At 50.8% G+C, this 17,527-nt stretch overlaps 1 protein-coding gene across 4 annotated transcripts; it reads left to right on the top strand.

Annotated features, from left to right (window-relative positions):
• Positions 1 to 91: 91 nt before the first annotated feature.
• On the top strand, positions 92 to 15,512 carry GANAB (glucosidase II alpha subunit). 4 transcript variants are annotated; one of them, XM_019954778.2, is made up of 25 exons: positions 92 to 221; positions 3,277 to 3,381; positions 3,527 to 3,635; positions 3,885 to 4,012; positions 6,549 to 6,728; positions 7,201 to 7,266; positions 8,094 to 8,163; positions 8,338 to 8,425; positions 8,512 to 8,608; positions 8,830 to 9,010; positions 9,565 to 9,718; positions 9,937 to 10,172; positions 10,255 to 10,381; positions 10,483 to 10,562; positions 10,782 to 10,925; positions 11,018 to 11,114; positions 11,396 to 11,497; positions 11,672 to 11,915; positions 12,761 to 12,825; positions 13,015 to 13,091; positions 13,200 to 13,274; positions 13,426 to 13,539; positions 13,664 to 13,776; positions 14,234 to 14,334; positions 14,424 to 15,512. In XM_019954778.2, exons 1-25 carry the CDS (start codon positions 184 to 186, stop codon positions 14,531 to 14,533), a joined length of 2,901 nt encoding a protein of 966 aa, XP_019810337.2. In that variant the 5' UTR covers positions 92 to 183; the 3' UTR covers positions 14,534 to 15,512. The 4 variants fall into 4 exon arrangements, with proteins under 4 accessions (XP_019810337.2, XP_070639316.1, XP_019810339.2 ...); XM_070783215.1 differs by having other exon boundaries at positions 8,094 to 8,167; positions 8,342 to 8,425; XM_019954780.2 differs by lacking the exon at positions 7,201 to 7,266.
• The last annotated feature ends 2,015 nt before the right edge of the window (positions 15,513 to 17,527 follow it).

Below are 17,527 nucleotides of genomic sequence, written 5' to 3'. Positions count from 1 at the left end.
GCTCCGCCTTGGCACCGCCCCCATGAGCATTTAGCGTAACCCTCCTTCCGCCAATGGGACAAACGCCCGGCCTCTGTGCGGTCGGGCCAATCAGGAGGCCGGAAGGGGCGGGCGCTAAGATACGTGGCTCAACGCGCGCTGGGGGAGGGGAAGCTCCGGGTCAAGGAGCAAACCCGGCACAAGATGGCGGCGATAGCGGCAGTGGAGGCGCGTAGGAGGCGGTGAGGAGCTCGGATCCCGGGGGCGCGCACGGGACGCCCCCAAGCCCCTAAATCCCGTATCTTTCCTTTCTTTATGTTATCCTGAGACTCCGCCATCCCCGGCCTCGTGAGGACTCTTTGTTTCTCTGGAGCTGGCCTCAGGTTGCCCCAGCCTCCTCGCATTAGATCCGCGCGGCGTTGGGGGCCCCTTATTTCTGGGGCTCCGGACCGGTGGCTTTAGAAGGCCGCAGCCGTGCGTTTTTCTTGGTCTGGGCCGCTCTCAGCCGCCGCCCTCCCTGGCGGATTGCGGCGGTTAACGCTGCCACCTCTTTCCTGCAATGCGCGGGGCCGTCGGGGCGGGGGACGAGACGCGGCCAGGCCTCCGGGAATGCAGCCTGCTGCCCTGCGGCCCCCAGCCGGGCTGGAAGCACCGTAGCCGGCAGTGTTGCTTTCCACTGCCCTTGCCCTTCTCTCGAGAGGCCCGGACCCTGCCCTGCCCTGGTCTTCACGTGGACACCATCCCTGGCTTGTTCGGTGTTCACGGTCGTTGGGCATGGCTGGGGCAGGATCTCGTAAGTTAACAGTCGACCTGGACGATGTTGCTGAAACACAACAATGATTTGGTCTGCGTTCTCTAGTTAATATTACGGAAAAAACGGCTTGAAACAGTCAATCAGTGCCACAAAGTATTTACCAGGATCTAACGGATGTATTAGGGTGGGGAGAGGCGTGTACTGTTGGCAGCAGTGGAAAAGCATGGATCGGAAATCCTATTCTGGAAACCTGTGATCTGAAACAATAAACGGGTGCACCTTTCCCTGCGACTCATTCCTAAACTTGACTTGTGACCACCTCTTGCTCAGAGGCGTTCGAGGCCTTCCGGAGTTCTTAGGGCCTTCCAACAGGTTACATCTGAAAAATCTTCAGAAATCCTATCCACATTGGCATCTCTCCAAACCCATTTTATAGATGTTGCAAATAAGACTCCAGAAAGTATTTAACTCACGTACTTCTGCTTACTTCTGCCTTGGGCCGGTATAGACATGGGGTCAGTGGCTCAGAGTGTCTGCTGCAGTCACTCCTGTTTGTGGTGTGGGGGTGAGGGGCCGCACATGCCTTGCTTTTGAGTTTTCTGGGAGCATTTCTTCTGCTTGTTTTGCTGCTCCTTGTTCCTGCTTGGCCTATTAAACCACAAAGCCTGGTGTTTCCCTCACCTTTCTGTCTGGCCTGGTATGCTTTGCCCTTTCTTCTGGAACTGGAGGGCTTACTCTGTTCCATAATCTCCTTCCTGGTGAATTTCTTTACCTTTAGCTTTCCAGCTGATACCGAGGCTAGTGGTGGATACCGTGTGTTTAGTAGGCCCTACTCTCTGGCTAGCAGGGTTTGAGTGGTGAGAAGTCTGTGTTTTGTTTTTCCCTCTCCTATATGGAACGCTTTCTCAAAGTGTGCTCCTAGATCAGTCACTGGGAAAAAATGCAGATTCCCTGGGACCTAGGAATTTTCATTTAACAGTCACTGCTCATAATTCTTAACAGACACTAAAGTTGGAGAATGCCTGTTTAGGATGTACTCAGAATGGAGAATATATCCTTAACAAACTGACTTGCTTAAATAAGCCTGTTAGTCCCTTGTCTGTCACTTGATGGCATGTTGGGGAAGTGGCGGGTTTGTAGTAACCTTAGGGGGACGGTCCTCAGTGAGGCAGGCCCTGCTGGTGGTTGGTGCACCTTGCTGTACATCGTGCAGTACCTGAGCCCCGGGGTCACACACTGTTCAATCCCGCTGGCGCCTCATACTGTTCAGTCTTGGATGAATTATTGAATCTTTTATGTCTCAATGTACCCATCTGAGATCAATTCCAATCCTACCTTCACCAAGAAAACAAAGGGAAAAGAGTTAGTGCATAAAAAAGTTTGGTTCTGAACACTGGTTGCCCATCGGGACTGTTTTGTTATTGTTCAGTCCGTGTCGTGTCCAACTCTTTTGCGACCGCGTGGACTGTAGCCTGCCAGGCTCCTCTCTATGAGATTTCCCAGGCAAGAATGCAGGAGTGGGTTGCCATTTCCTTCTCCAGGGGATCTTCCCCACCCAAGGATTGAACCCACATATCCTTCCTTGCAGGCAGATTCTTTACCACTGAGCTGCCCCGGAAACCTTAGAATTATTTAGGGGAGTTTAAAATCTGATGCCCAGGTCCCATTTCAGGCCAGTTAGATCAGAACTTTGGGGTGAGACTTGGGCATTGACACTACTGAAAACTACAGATGGAGTTAAAAACTATAATGCAGTTAGCCAGGCTCCTAGATGTAAATTAGGACTCCGTACAAGTTGAAAGTCGCTCAGTTGTATCCGACTCTGTGACCCCATGGACTATACAGTCCATGGAATTCTCCAGGCCAGGATACTGGAGTTGGTAGCCTTTCCCTTCTGCAGGGGGTCTTACCAATCCATGGATTGAACCCAGGTCTCCTGCATTGCAGGCAGATTCTTTACCAGCTGAACTACAAGGGAAGCTCAGTACAGGTTAGCTCTTGTTATTCTTTTCAAGCTCAAGTGGTGATAGTGGTGACTTATGTCAAAGATACAGGAGTGGAGGTCTGAGGAGCACGATGATTAGAGCGTTAGGGATGTTAGGACCCCAGGAAGTGTGGCCAGCAGGCTAGCTGAGGGTACATCTTTAACTTTTTCACTGTCACTCCCCCTAGCGTCTTGCCCATGGAAAGGCATGGCTTGACTTTGTTTCTCTGTTCTACACGTATGATACTACCACCTCCCCTGGGATTGGCTGTTACTGTGCCTTTCCTCTGAGAGGCTGATGTAACCTGAGTCAATACCTGGCCTCTGAAGGCCAGGGATCCTTTGTCCACTTCCTCTGCCTTTTGAAGGGAAGGTGTGAGTGAGCCAACTCCTCAGGCCTTACACTTAACCCTGGGTCCAGTTTGCCTTCTTTTGCTGTTTAGTGGGAGTCTTACCTTGCTCCCCTTTTAGGGTTGTGGTGGGGAAAGGCCTTCACCTCTGAAGTGGGGCCCTTTCTGACCCTGCTCTGATTATTCCCTGGTCATCCTTTTCCTTCTAGGTCTTGGACCGCTTTGGTACTGGCCTGTTTAGGGGTCTGTCTGGGAATTACCTTTGCTGTGGATAGAAGCAACTTTAAGACCTGTGAAGAGAGTTCCTTCTGCAAGTATGATATTTCTGGGAGACTGGAATGGAAAGTAGGGTAATGTGGGAGGTGTCTGGCAGGTGAGGTAGCGTGGGTCACTGCAGCTGATGGAAGGACTTAGGGCCTTGGGGAAGCCCACCCCCTTCTCAATTGTTTCACTTGACAGGAGGCAGCGAAGCATACGGCCAGGCCATTCCCCCTACCGAGCCTTACTGGACTCTCTGCAGCTTGGTCCTGATGCGCTCACAGTCCATCTGATCAACGAAGTCACCAAGGTCAGGGGAGAAAAGGAAGAGTCAGATGGGGGTGGAGAAATAGCCGGGGGGAATTGGGGAAGGGGAAACCTATGGCCCACATCCCATGCCATCTAACTGTGGGACTTTTACTTTGTGAGGAATTCGGGTCTCAGATCCCTTAGGCAAAGGGCTAGAAGGAGGAGATCCCCTCAGGAGAGAAGTGGGTTCAGAGGGCATTCCTCGGTGTAGCTCTTTCCTTTCTCCACTCCCTGACCTCTGCCCCCACAGGTGGTGCTGGTGCTGGAGCTCCAGGGACTTCAGAAGAACATGACTCGCATCAGGATCGATGAACTCGAGCCCCGGAGGCCCCGATACCGTGTGCCGGATGTGCTGGTGGCCGATCCCCCCACAGCTGGGTAAATTTCCCCTGAGAAACATAGCCATCTCCATGGCCCTTTCGTCCTTCCTAAGGAACCTTCATTTGGCGGCTGACTTTCTCTTCCACGTTGGAATGATAAATGAGTAGCACCTTGCTGCTCTCAACCTCCCTTCATCTCTTCCTTTGTTTCAGTTGTTTTCTCTGTTGATTGACTGACTGAGCCAGGTGGCTTGTGGGATCTTAGTTCCCCCACCAGGGACTGAATCTGCACCCTCAGCAGTGAAAGCAGAGTCTTAACCACTGGCCACCAGGGAACTCCCTTGCTTGGTTTCTCTTTCACCTTTTATCTTTGTGCATTCAGCAGACAAATACAGCTTTCTCAGTATAAGAGGAAATCAGCAAGGCCATGGAACTTGCCTTCCAGGAATACAGCGTCTCTGTAGTTGGTTCCTCCCTTCCCGTCCCATCCCACTGTCTTGTCTGTTTTCTTCTCTTTTCTTTTCTGTTGTCTTTTTTCTTTCTTTCTTTCCTCCCTCCCTTCCTCCCTCCTCTCTTTCTCCCCACTTATTCAGGATAGGATTATTCAAGTACTTGGGCCACGACACACTGTCATTATTCCATGCATGGCTCTCTGTTAAGTATTTAACGTAGAAAATAGCATGATAAACCCTTCACCCAACCCAAACACATACATCTTACTGCCCCGTACCCCTGCCTCCTTCAGAGGTGATTGTTACTCGAAAGTTTATTACTCCCTTGGTTTTGTCCTCACAGTTATGTTGTGTGTATATGTGCATAAACATACGTGTACATATACGTACATACATACGTGCATGTGCAAAGTGATAAATTCTGTGATTTTGTTTGTTTTTGAGCTTTTGTTTGTTTTGAGCTTTGTAGGGAAAGTATTTTAGTAAATGAGATCTTTTGGGATTTCTTTTTTTTCACTTACGTATTTAACTCTGTTGCATGTAGCTTTAGAAATTCATTTTTACTGCTGTATAATACTATGTTATATGAATATTTCCCAACTTCACTTCTCCATTTCTGTGTTGATGGGCATTTGGGTTCTTTCCAGTGTTTTACTCTTCACAGTGTTGGCTTGAACGTTCTTGTCCATGTCTCCTGTCTGCCTGTGCAGGAGTTTCTCTGTGATGTAGAGCTAAGAGAAGAACTACAGAGTATAGAACATGGAAGTAATCAACTTTCCAAGATAAAGCCAAAGTGGCTTGCCAGTTTACACTTCCACCAGCAATATATGAGACTTACTGAACTGCGTCTTCTCCAACCCTTGGTACTGTTGGACTTAACTTTTGTCAGTGAAGGGCTGTAGGATGATACCACGTGATGGTCTTGGCTTGCTTGTCTTTCCAGTTTATGAACGATACATTGAGCATGTCCTCATCTTTCTATGTTTATCTGTCATTCTGGTTTACTCTTCTGTGAATCGGAAGTTTACGGCTCTGCTCATTTTCCTTTGATGTTGTCTTCGCTGATTTGTAGAAATTTGTTAGTCTTGATACCAGTTCTTTATTATGTACATGTTTTACAGCTGTATTTTCCTGGGTTATAGTTTATCTTTTCACTTTTGTAAAATTATAGAATAATTTTAGATTTATAGGAAAGTTTCAAGAATATTATGAGACTTCTTCTATACCTTGAATTCCTATTTTCCCCTGTTATTTAACATCATTGTTGTATATTTGTCATGCCTAATGAATAGATCATTATTGTTAAGTAAAGTTCTTAAGAAAATTCTTTTTAAATTTTGTTTTCATTTTTTTTAGTTGAAGTGTAGTTGATGTACAGTATTATGTAAGTTACAGGTGTATAATATAGTGATTCACAGTTTTTAAAGGTGTTACTCCATTTATAGTCACTATAAAATATTGATTATATTCTCTGAGTTGTACAATATACCCTTGTAGCTTAAAGTCCATATTTTATTGTTTCCTTAGTTTTTAGTCTTTTTTCTGCCTGACAGTCCCATTTAGGATTCTGTTTTATATTTAGTCGTCAAGTCTGCTTAGACTCCTCTAGATTGGGACAGTTTCTTAGACTTTTTTCTTGTTTTTGACTACCCTTAAGGTATCTATCAATAAACCAAAATTCTGAAGTTTATATTGTCAGGTATATTAGCCTGGTGTTCACAGTTTCTAAGTTGTGTTTAAATAATCTGAACCTCAGGGTCAAAAAAACGTTTCTTTATAGTTTCTTCCAAAGGTTTTGCTTGAAAATTTTAAGTCATAATCTGTCTGGAGTTGTTGTATCTGAAATGAGATGGGATTGTGATACCATTTGTTTCCTCTACAGAAAATGTGTTTTTCTTATCATTGTTAACGTTTTTCCTCCTGACCTCACTGAACTGCCACGATGTCTATTACATTTCAAAGTTCTGAGTATGCCTGGGTCTGTTTCCAGGCTCTTTATTTGGTTCCTTTGGTCAAACTTGTCTGTCCCTGTACTGTTAACCACACTTCCTGTATAGCTCTTAGCACTTGCCCTTCTTCTAAGTGTCATGGCTACTCTTGGCCCTCTGCATGTCCTTAGATCCTTTTTGATCTCTTTCCTAGGCTGTCTGTCTCTGGCCGGGATGACAACAGTGTGGAGCTCACCGTCGCCGAGGGACCCTATAAAATCATCTTGACCGCACGGCCATTCCGCCTTGACCTGCTGGAGGACCGCAGCCTTCTGCTCAGTGTCAATGCCCGAGGACTCTTAAATTTAGAGCACCAGAGGACCCCCAGGGTCTCGTGAGTACAGGGGTCAAGCACTGAAGGAGACCTAGTGTGAAAGAACCTAGAGGTGTTGAGGGGTCTGGCACTGGGGCCCTGGGAGGAGATGAGGTGGCGGTGCAGCCAGGTGGGGGCTGGGGCTGGGAGAAACTGACCAGCAGGGAGGGTAGGAAGCAGACCTGGCTCGATGTTTTCTCCATGTCCTGTACAGACCAGGAGGCAGTCTTATTGTCCATTGTCTGTACCCTGGGCACCTCCTCGGGGAGGCCTGCCTAGATCTGCCTTTCCCTCTTCCCCCTCTCACACCATCACACTTCCCAGATTTATTTTCTTTCTTTTTTTTGGTTTTTGGTTTTTGTTTTTTGTTTTTTATTTCTTCCCCTGCCCCATCTCTGGAAGTTTGTCGACTGAAACTCACTTTTATGTTTCTGTTTTTGTGTTGGTTTTGTGCCTCCTTTTCCCCTTCCCTACCCATCTCCTCCTGCCCCAGTTTCTCGGATAAAGTTAGTCTCACGCTCGGTAGCATTTGGGATAGGATCAAGAACGTTTTCTCTAGGTAAATCCATGACCACTGGTACTGTATCTGTTCTTCTGCCCTTACCCGCCCTTCACTCTGGCCCCCAAGGAAGGTGCCCCGGACCTTTTCCATGCCCTTCCCTTCATTCACCCATTTACCCCAGCTATATGGTCTCTGGTTCCTGTCCTCCATTCCCCTAGCTGGGAGCCCCCTGGGAGAAGGAAGATGAAATGTTGAACGAACTTGAGGAGTGTAGGGAGCTCCTTGCTTTGCCAGAGGGTGGAGAGATGCTGCCTGTTTCTGGGGTTCCTGGCTCTCAGCTGGCATGCACTGAGGCCCTGGGCAGACTGCTTGCCAGCTGCCCTTGAAAGCATTCTTTGGCAGAACCTCTTGTGTTAAGTTCCTGCGTATAAGCCTGACCGTGTGTAGAGGTTTGACCATGGTTGTGACTCACTTGCCTTTGCAAACCCGTGTGTCAGCCCAAGAGGCTGAGGCCCAGTGAGGGAAGGTGGGGCCAGAGTCTCTTGGTAGAGGCAGCAGGGCCAGGACTGGCATTCCGAACCCACGCCCTTGAACCTGCCTGCCTGTCTCTTCTGGAACGCTGGCAGAGGCTGGTGGCTGGGGCTGTGTTTGGAAGGCACCTCCAGGTGGCATTTCCTTCTCATTTCCCTTTCTCATGTCTCTCCCCATCCTCTGCATACTTACCTGCTCACTGGGGATCCCTCTCCAAGCTTTGACATTCAGTCCGTTCCTCCAATGCCTTCGTTCCTTTGGACCCTTGGCTCTCTATTCCCTCACCCCTCCTTCCACTAGCCCCTCGTCCCCGCCCCCTCTGGATTGGAGCAGACAGCTCTCCTACCTTCCAGGCAAGGATCAAAAGAACCAGCTGAGGGCGATGGGGCCCAGCCTGAGGAAACACCTGGGGATGACGACAAGGCAAGTCGGTGATGGTGGGTAGTTGGAGCACGGGGCTGGCTGGAAGGTCGGAGGGGAAAGGCCCACAAGAAATTTGAGCTTAGTCTTGCCATTAGGGATGGGATTTAGAAAACAGGCAAGGAAAGAGAGAGAACTGGTGTGTGATTGGGCAGTGGTCCACTTTCCTCCTTCCAGCCAGATGAGACCCAGGGGAAGCCAGAGCATGATGAGCCGGGAGCCTGGGAAGAGACGTTCAAAACTCACTCTGACAGCAAGCCTTACGGTAGGGGCTGGGAGAGCTTTGGGCAGGGGTGCAGGGAATCCTTGTCAGGCAGCAGCTCCGGAGCTTATCTTGTGCTTCTCTTCCAGGCCCCATGTCTGTGAGTTTGGACTTCTCTCTGCCAGGCATGGAGCATGTGTATGGGATCCCCGAGCACGCAGACAACCTCAGGCTGAAAGTCACTGAGTGAGTCCCACAGTGACATCAAGGTCGGGGGAGGTAACGGGTCAGAAGTCAGGGCTGTGGGGAATGTGCATACAGATTGGATACTCCGGATGAGCCTGGATCACTCCCCATGCCCAGGGCGCCTTTGGCGGTCAGATTTTCTGCTTGGAGAAAGGGCAGAGGGGCCAATGTTTATCCTGTGTGTACCACGGTCAAGGGCTGGTCTGTCTGTCTACCTGTAGGGGTGGGGAGCCGTATCGTCTCTATAATTTGGACGTGTTCCAGTATGAGCTGTACAACCGCATGGCCCTGTACGGGTCTGTGCCCGTGCTCCTGGCACACAGCCCCCTTCGGGACCTAGGCATCTTCTGGCTCAACGCTGCAGAGACCTGGGTTGACATATCCTCCAACACTGCTGGGAAGGTGAGAGCACAGGCGTGGGGAGGGATCGGTGGGCCTTGAGCCAGATGTACGTGCTGGGCCATTTGCTTTGAAGAGGCTGGTAGGGTGGCCTGTCTGGTTACCTGTTGGGGATTGGGTGAGAGACAGGCCTTGGCCTTGTGAGCAGCCTATGAGTTCCCCAGTCACTCCCCGAAGACACAACCCATGGGGAAGGTGTTTCTCTTCCTTCATTTATCATCAATACGTTTTTATTGAGTTTGCAATAAGAGCTAGATCCCTTTATCCATATGGGGAATATACTGTATGTTGAGTTAGGAAAGGAAGAGGACAGAGGTTAAATAGGTAATAGGTCTAGATGAACTCAGTGGTGGTAAGCGCTGTGAAAGAAATACAGCGGTTGTGGGGGGAGGATGGGTAGGGCTGCTTGTGAGGGGGCTGAGAGAAGCCTCACTGAGGAGGTGACGTTCAACCCCAGCCCGAAGTGGCTCAAGGAGCCTGCTGTGAGAGCACTCAGGAGAACACTGGCTTGGGAAGCAGGAGGGTGGGGTCAGACCTCTCTCTGGTCCTCCCTGCAGACCCTGTTTGGGAAGATGCTGGACTACCTGCAGGGCTCTGGGGAGACTCCACAGACGGATGTTCGCTGGATGTCTGAGAGCGGCATCATCGATGTCTTCCTGATGCTCGGGCCCTCTGTCTTCGATGTCTTCCGGCAGTACGCTAGTCTCACAGGTGTGTGGCGCCCCTACTCCATGGGCCTGCAGCCTGCTTTCCTGATCCTTGTCTCCCTGAGTGGGAGTGGGTGACTGTGCATTTTCAGCAGTCCTGTGCCTCGGCCTGTTCTCTGGCCCAGTCCCGGTGTACCTCCCTGAATTCCCGGGCATCTCCATTGGCTCCAGGTTGAGCCTGACCCCGCTGTGACCCCGTCCCCCCCCACCCCGAACCTGCAGGGACCCAGGCATTGCCCCCGCTCTTCTCCCTCGGCTACCACCAGAGCCGCTGGAACTATCGGGATGAGGCTGACGTTCTGGAAGTGGATCAGGGCTTTGATGACCACAACCTGCCTTGCGATGTCATCTGGCTGGACATTGAGCATGCCGATGGCAAGCGGTATTTCACCTGGGACCCCAGCCGTTTCCCACAGCCCCGCAACATGCTTGAGCATTTGGCCTCCAAGAGGCGGAAGGTAAGAGGGCTGCAGCTGTGGTCGGTTTTCTCAGGCATGACTTCCCTGGAGAGCTCTGACCACCCGTGGTCCTTGCCCACAGCTGGTAGCCATTGTGGACCCCCACATCAAGGTGGACTCTGGCTACCGTGTACACGAAGAGTTGCAGAACCTGGGTCTGTATGTTAAAACCCGGGATGGCTCTGACTACGAAGGCTGGTGCTGGCCAGGTAGGTGGGTCCAGAAATGAGGGGGAATGATTAGGAGACCAGGGAGCTTGCGTGGAGGCCGGTTTGCCCTTCGTGGGTTTAAAGCCATCCTTGACTTTTAGGCGCAGCTGGTTACCCTGATTTCACCAATCCCAAGATGAGGGCCTGGTGGGCTAACATGTTTCACTTTGACAATTACGAGGTACGGCAGCCTGTCTTTCCCACACTACCTCTTGGAGTCAGTCTCTGCCTGCCAACCCTGCTGTGGCTGGTTGCTTGTAAGATATCAGGGCCCTTGATGATCCTGGGAGGACCCTGAGAGGTGCATCTGTCTGGACTCCCAGGAGCTCTCTGCTCTCACACTGTTTGTCTTCTTCCTCCCCTCTGTCCTCTGTTCCCATTTTCCGCCTTGTGTTCTCAGGGCTCGGCTCCTAACCTCTATGTCTGGAATGACATGAACGAACCATCTGTGTTCAATGGTCCTGAGGTCACCATGCTCAAGGATGCCCAGCACTATGGGGGCTGGGAGCACCGAGACGTGCATAACATCTATGGCCTCTACGTGGTAAGGGACTGAGGCGAGACCGAGGCCTGAGAACTGGTGCTGACGGCAGCTGGTTTTGCCCCTTACCACCGCTCTTTCCTGTTCCCATGCAGCACATGGCGACCGCGGATGGCCTGGTCCTGCGCTCCGGGGGCATCGAACGCCCCTTTGTCCTGAGCAGGGCTTTCTTCGCTGGCTCCCAGCGCTTCGGTAAGATTTGGAGGAGAGATTTGGTGGAGGGACCTGGGTCTGGTTCTAGGGGAGGTCTGTCCATGCAGCCACCCTTTGAGTGGTGCGCTTCCTTCCAGCTGTGCATTTAAAGGGAGGCAGGGCATGGGGTGGCCAGTCCCTGTTTGAGTGCTCTGGTGAACTCCGCCACTTTCAGCAGGACCCTGGGGGCCCCAGAGCAGGTGTGACAGGTCAGAGAGGTCAGCTGTCTTAAGGCCGAGCCCTTCACTGTACGTAAACTCCCTCCCTCTTCTCTTCCTCAGGAGCCGTGTGGACAGGGGACAATGCTGCTGAATGGGACCACATGAAAATCTCGATTCCTATGTGTCTCAGCTTAGGGCTGGTGGGACTTTCCTTCTGTGGAGGTGAGAGGAGGAGGAGTAATTTGGGGCCTTGGTTTGGCGGGAGAGGGACAGGGTAGAGGGCACAGATGGACCCTAGGCTTGAGCAGAGAACCGATAGTCCAGGCCGGGGCCTTGGGGGGCTCCTTAGCCCTCCTTCACCCTCTTCTCAACTTGCTTTCTCTCTCCCCTCTCCAGCGGACGTGGGCGGCTTCTTCAAAAATCCAGAGCCAGAGCTGCTTGTGCGCTGGTACCAGATGGGTGCCTATCAGCCATTCTTCCGGGCTCATGCCCACCTGGACACTGGTCGGCGGGAACCGTGGCTGTTACCGTCTCAGTACCATGAGATAATTCGAGATGCCCTGGGCCAGCGATACTCCTTACTTCCTTTCTGGTACACCCTCTTCTATCAGTCCCATCGCGAGGGGATCCCAGTCATGAGGTAAGGCATTCGCTTGGGTCTGTGGAGAGTGGACTGAGGTTGCTCGGAGACAGTGGGGACAGGGTTCCATCTCTGGGCTCTTTTCTTCATTCGCCAGGGCCTTGTAAAGGAGGGAAATCTGATTGCAAGGGGAAGAGTGAGAGGAGACCAGTGGGGATGAATAGCAGTAGACGTCCCTGAGTGCTTATTGACATGCCAGGGATCATCCATCATGACCTGCAGAGCCTGAAACAAGTTAGACAAGTGTCCTACCCTTGTGAGGAAGACAGAGAGACGTGTAGACAAATATATAAATTTGAAAATCGCCAACACTGACAAGCTGTTTGTAAAAAGTAGAACACGGTAATGGAATTAAGTTCCACAAACAGGCCACGTAAAGATGAGGCCGTCTGATGAGTAAGACAGCCACTTGTGGTCCGAGAATGTTCCAAGCAGGAGAGATTGCAAGTGCATACATATGAAATGGAAACCAGTTTGGTGTGTTCCAGCAGTGGGAAAAAAAAACAGCGTGTCTCAGGGGTAACAAACCAGAGGGAGAGGTAGGTGAGGTGGAGTGGAAAATACGACCTGATCCTGGAGGGCCTTGTAGGCCAGGATAATAAAGTGGCCACTGGAAGGTCGCTCTGCAGAACATTTTCCAGAAGGAGCTGGGGAGGAGGCAGCAGGGAGGTGGGTTGGGAAACCAGATGTCAGGTCCAAGGTTAGGTTGCATAGCTGAAGCCTTACTGGTTGCCAGATCCGGGTCTTAACGCCTGTGCTCTTCTTATTGCCAGTTCCTGGGGTAGCATCTTTGACTTCCACCAAAACAGCAGGTGTCTTCCTTTCTTGTCTTGCTTCCTTCCTAGGCCCCTGTGGGTGCATTATCCTAAGGATGTGACCACTTTCAGTATAGATGATCAGTTCCTGCTTGGTGAGAAACGAGGACAGTTAGTGGTGGGTTGGGGTAGGGCTGAGAAGAAGCAAGCACTGTGGGGGATATGTCTGTGGATGTGCAGGAAGGGAGGAGGGTCAGAGGCTGCTGCTGCAAAGGGGCAGGTGCTTTAGGGTTCCCTCTTTGGGAACCGATCCCCCAATTCAGAGTGGATTCTGCTGTGTTTAGGGGATGCATTGCTGGTTCACCCTGTATCAGACTCCGAGGCTCGTGGTGTGCAGGTCTATCTGCCTGGCCAAGGGGAGGTGAGTTAAGGAAGGGCATGGTAGGGAAAGAAGGTGGAGGTCAGAGAGAGTGAAGAGAGTGGGGTCCTCTGTGCAGCGAGTGACCGAGGCTATCTTCTGCACCCACAGGTGTGGTATGATGTTCAGAGCTACCAGAAGTATCATGGTCCGCAGACCCTGTACCTGCCTGTAACTCTAAGCAGTGTGAGTATGCCTGGCCCAGCTGCCAGCTCCATGTGCCTCTAGGTTTCCAGAAGGGGAGAGAGTGTGTATGGTGGAGTCCAGTTCCTAAGGGGGCACAGACTTGCAAGAGGTACAGCACTGCTGCTTCATCCTGGCACTGGTCTTGCCCTAGATCCCCGTGTTCCAGCGTGGAGGGACCATCGTGCCCCGGTGGATGCGAGTGCGGCGTTCTTCAGACTGCATGAAGGACGACCCCATCACTCTTTTCGTCGCACTCAGCCTCCAGGTGAGCGCGTGGGCAGGGAGCCGCCACCTCCATCTGTCCACCCTCCTAGAAGGCAGTCTTCCAGGGCAGGTGCCCCTCACTCCCTCTGGGGCTCAGGCTCTCACCTGTCCCACTTCCTGCTCAGGGTACGGCCCAAGGAGAGCTCTTTCTAGATGATGGGCACACGTTCAACTATCAGACTCGCCATGAGTTCTTGCTGCGTCGATTCTCATTCTCTGGCAACACCCTGGTCTCCAGGTAAGGAGGAAGAGCTTTCTTCCTTGGCAGCCTTTGCAGGAGGAGGTGGAGAAGGCAATGGCACCCCACTCCAGTACTCCTGCCCGGAAAATCCCATGGACGGAGGAGCCTGGTAGGCTGCAGTCCATGGGGTCGCTAGGAGTTGGACACAACTGCTCGACTTCACTTTCACTTTTCACTTTCATGCATTGGAGAAGGAAATGGCAACCTACTCCAGTGTTCTTGCCTGGAGAATCCCAGGGACAGGGGAGCCTGGTGGGCTGCCGTCTATGGGGTCGCATAGAGTCGGACACGACTGAAGCGACTTAGCAGCAGCAGCAGCAGCAGCAGGAGGAGGAGGCTGGGCCCCGGGATGCGCACAGCTCACTGTGCTCTCCTGTCTTGACCTTGCTCTGCTCTCCTCCTTTCTGCTCTGATAATTGTTTTCCTGCTGGGTATCCATTTTTGCTTCCTCCAGCTCCACAGACCCCAAAGGCCACTTTGAGACACCAATCTGGATTGAGCGGGTGGTGATAATAGGGGCCGGAAAGCCAGCAACCGTGGTACTCCAGACAAAAGGTGAGTGATCTGGCCTCCGGGTTGGGGACCCCCACCTATGGGAAAGTAATTGCTGTTGATCCTGGCACTCTTTCTTCCTCCTCCATCAGGATCTCCTGAAAGCCGCCTGTCCTTCCAGCATGACCCTGAGACCTCGGTATTGATCCTGCGCAAGCCTGGCGTCAATGTGGCATCTGACTGGACTATTCACCTGCGATAACTGAAGGGATGTTGGGGTGGGGTGTGAGGGTCATGATAGTACTCTTCCTTCTGCCCTGGAGTTTGACCTTCCCCAGGCTTCACCTTTCTGATCTCAAGATCCAGGTTCTGCCAGCATCTGGGCAGGATGAGAGGGCTGTCCCTGGGCTCTGAATTTCTTTTGTGATCTCCCAACCTCTCCCACCCCATTGACTCTAAATCTCCCTTCATCTCCAAATATCCTGTTGCTCTAACTGGAGCACGTTCACCTGTGAAGACCTGGGGATCATAGGGTTCTTGCTGCCCTTCGCTTTCTTTTGGGAGCCCTCAGTCTCCTCCACACCCTCTCCATTTGTTTCCCTTGCGTGTTGATGCCATTTCTTAGAAGAAGATGACCGCAGCTTTTGGCCTCCTCTTCTCCTTCCCCTTCCTTCCCCACCAAACTGCTTCTCCCTCCTTTTATTTCTTCCTCCTGGTTCTTCTCTGTTGTCAGCCCTCCCCTGATACACTGGGACCACCCCTTACCCTGAGAAGGGATGAATGGATCAAAGGAGTGAGGTTGCTGGAAATCATTCTCTTCCCTGGCATCCCAACCTTTCCTCTCCCCGCTTCTATCTAGAGCTACTGCGGTTCTGACAGGGGCGTTCTACCTCCCCTGTCCCTTGGGGGAAAGAAGTTTACACTCCTCAAGATGGGAGTGGGCAAGACTTCTTTTGCCTCCTAAAATTTTGTCCCCTTGAGGGGCATTCAAGATGGAGAAATCAGTTGTGGTTTCATGGAATCACGGTCACCTGTATTTATTGCTGGGAGGAGGCTGAGGGTGGGGGACATGATCATGTGTGCCCAGGGCTGGCCCAAGGCCCTGGGTAGCGGGTGGGGGAGAACTCACTGGGGACAAGTGGGGGGGATATTTGTGGGAATTTTTTTTTTTTACTTCCTTTTGGCCCCCAGCTGTGACAGGTTTTGATAAAAGGAGAAACAATAAAGAGAGAAACCATTAATTACTGTTGGTGTCTGGATTCTAGTTCTGGCCTGAACCACAGACCCTTAAAAGCCCAAGGACCTGACATTTTCAGCCTATGCCTTGTTGGTTGAGCAGAATGACTGAGTGCAAGCCTTCATCAGCTTGCTTGATGGCCAGTATGTCACGAAGGAACCTAGCAAGATCGTCAGACTTTAGTGGGGCCTAGTTCATAGTGGTGACTAGAGCTAATGGGGTCCCTCTAGAAATAGCTGTATGTTAGATGGTCTCACACTTAAGACTGCTTTTCTTTATTTAGAATTTATCTTTGGCTGTGCTAGGTCTTCACTGCTGCGTGGACTTTGCTTTAGTTGTGGAGACTGGGGGCTGCTCTTCATTGCAGTGCATGGGCTTCTCATGGTGGCTTCTCTTGTTGCAGAGCATGGGCTCTAGGGCGCTCGAACTTCAGTAGTTGTCACTCGTGGCCTCAATAGTTTCAGTTACCAGGCTCTAGAGCACAGACTCAATAGTTGTAGTGCACAGGGGCTTAGTTGCTCCTCAGCATATGGGATCTTCCCAGACCAGGGTTTGAACCTGTGTCTCCTGCATTGGCAGGCGGATTCTTTACCACTGAGCCACCAGGGAAGCCCAAGACTGCTTTTCTTTAGCAGTATTAAAAAAATTTGTGTTTGTATCAGTGACAGGAGATGGTTTCCTCCATTTTGCAGATTGGCCACAGTCTTAGAGATTATTTTAACAAGAAACTAGGTTGGTTGGTTTGGGAAAACTACTGCTTAGGATGGTTTATGCCGGTGAGGAGTTGGGGGTGTGTTCAGGAAATTCCTCAGCTCCAGAAATATTTCCAGTTAATTCCCTGGGAGATAGCTCATCGCCTTGGCATCCCACCCCCATCCCTATTGTCATACGTTTATGAAGTGTGGGTCAGAGGAAAGAAAAAGTACAAGATCCTGGAGTCAGGTATCTAGAAGGCACATAGAAAATTGCACAGTGGGGATTACATTATTTGGGGCAATCTTAGTTCCTTACCTGTAAGATGGGGACAAAAATCTATCTCACACCCAAGTGGACAGGTACTGTGACAATGCTGAAGAGCAGTTTGCTCTTAAACTACTGCTGGATGTGCTGGGAAAACACTATCGATGTAAACTCTTCATCCCAGCAAGGGACCTGATTCCAAGTGGACATACTAGAACATCTACAAGAGGTTGATTAATCATTAATGAAATGCCAGAAATGAATGCCCTTTGCTATTTTCCAGTTCATTATATTACTGTTAGTTTTGCATTTTTGCCATGATCAAAATTCTGCAACATCAATTTTTAGAGTGATAGTATTCTAAATTGTGGTTTTCCTTGGTTCATATGGTAAAGAATTTGCCTGCAGTGTGGGAGTTCCAGGTTCAATTCCTGGAAGATCCCCGGAGAAGGGAATGGCTACCTACTTCCACCAGACCGAGGAGCCTGGAGGGCTATAGTCCATGGGGTCGCAAGGAGTCACACACGACTGAGTGACTAACACACAGACATCCTAAATTGTATTAAGATTATCAAAATAGGATTATATGGGACAACCAGAGCACAGGCTTGGCAGTTTAGTTCAGTTGCTCAGTCGTGTCTGACTGCAACCCCATGGACTGCAGCATGCCAGGCTTCCTTGTCCATCACCAACTCCTGAAGCTTGTTCAAACTCATGTCCATCAAGCCAGTGATGCCATCCAACCATCTCATCCTGTCGTCCCCTTCTACTCCTGCCTTCCATCTTTCCCAGCATCAGGGTCTTTTCCAAGGAGTCAGTTCTTCGCATCAGGTGGTCAAAGTATTGGAGTTTGAGCTTCAGCATCAGTCCTTCCAATGAGTATTCAGGACTGATTTCCTTTAGGACTGACTGGTTTGATCTTGCAATCCAAGGGACTCTCAAGTCTTTTCCACCACCACAGTTCAAAAGCATCAATTCTTCCTTGCTCGACATTCATTATAGTCCAATTCTTACATCCATACATGACTACTGGAGAAACCATAGCTTTGACTATATGGA

This window comes from Bos indicus, chromosome 29 (genome assembly GCF_029378745.1).
Source record: "Bos indicus isolate NIAB-ARS_2022 breed Sahiwal x Tharparkar chromosome 29, NIAB-ARS_B.indTharparkar_mat_pri_1.0, whole genome shotgun sequence".
NCBI lineage: Eukaryota > Metazoa > Chordata > Mammalia > Artiodactyla > Bovidae > Bos > Bos indicus.
Note: the sequence above shows the minus strand (reverse complement) of the source record. Positions and strands in the feature narration are given on the sequence as shown.

What these genes read in the sequence shown, in the direction of transcription:
- GANAB (XM_019954778.2), top strand. Translation starts at nt 184, where the DNA reads ATGGCGGCGATAGCGGCAGTGGAGGCGCGTAGGAGGCG. An exon ending in GCAGTACGCTAGTCTCACAG is followed by an intron (nt 9,719 to 9,936) that starts GTGTGTGGCGCC and finishes CCGAACCTGCAG; the next exon opens with GGACCCAGGCATTGCCCCCG. An exon ending in TCGTCGCACTCAGCCTCCAG is followed by an intron (nt 13,540 to 13,663) that starts GTGAGCGCGTGG and finishes CTTCCTGCTCAG; the next exon opens with GGTACGGCCCAAGGAGAGCT.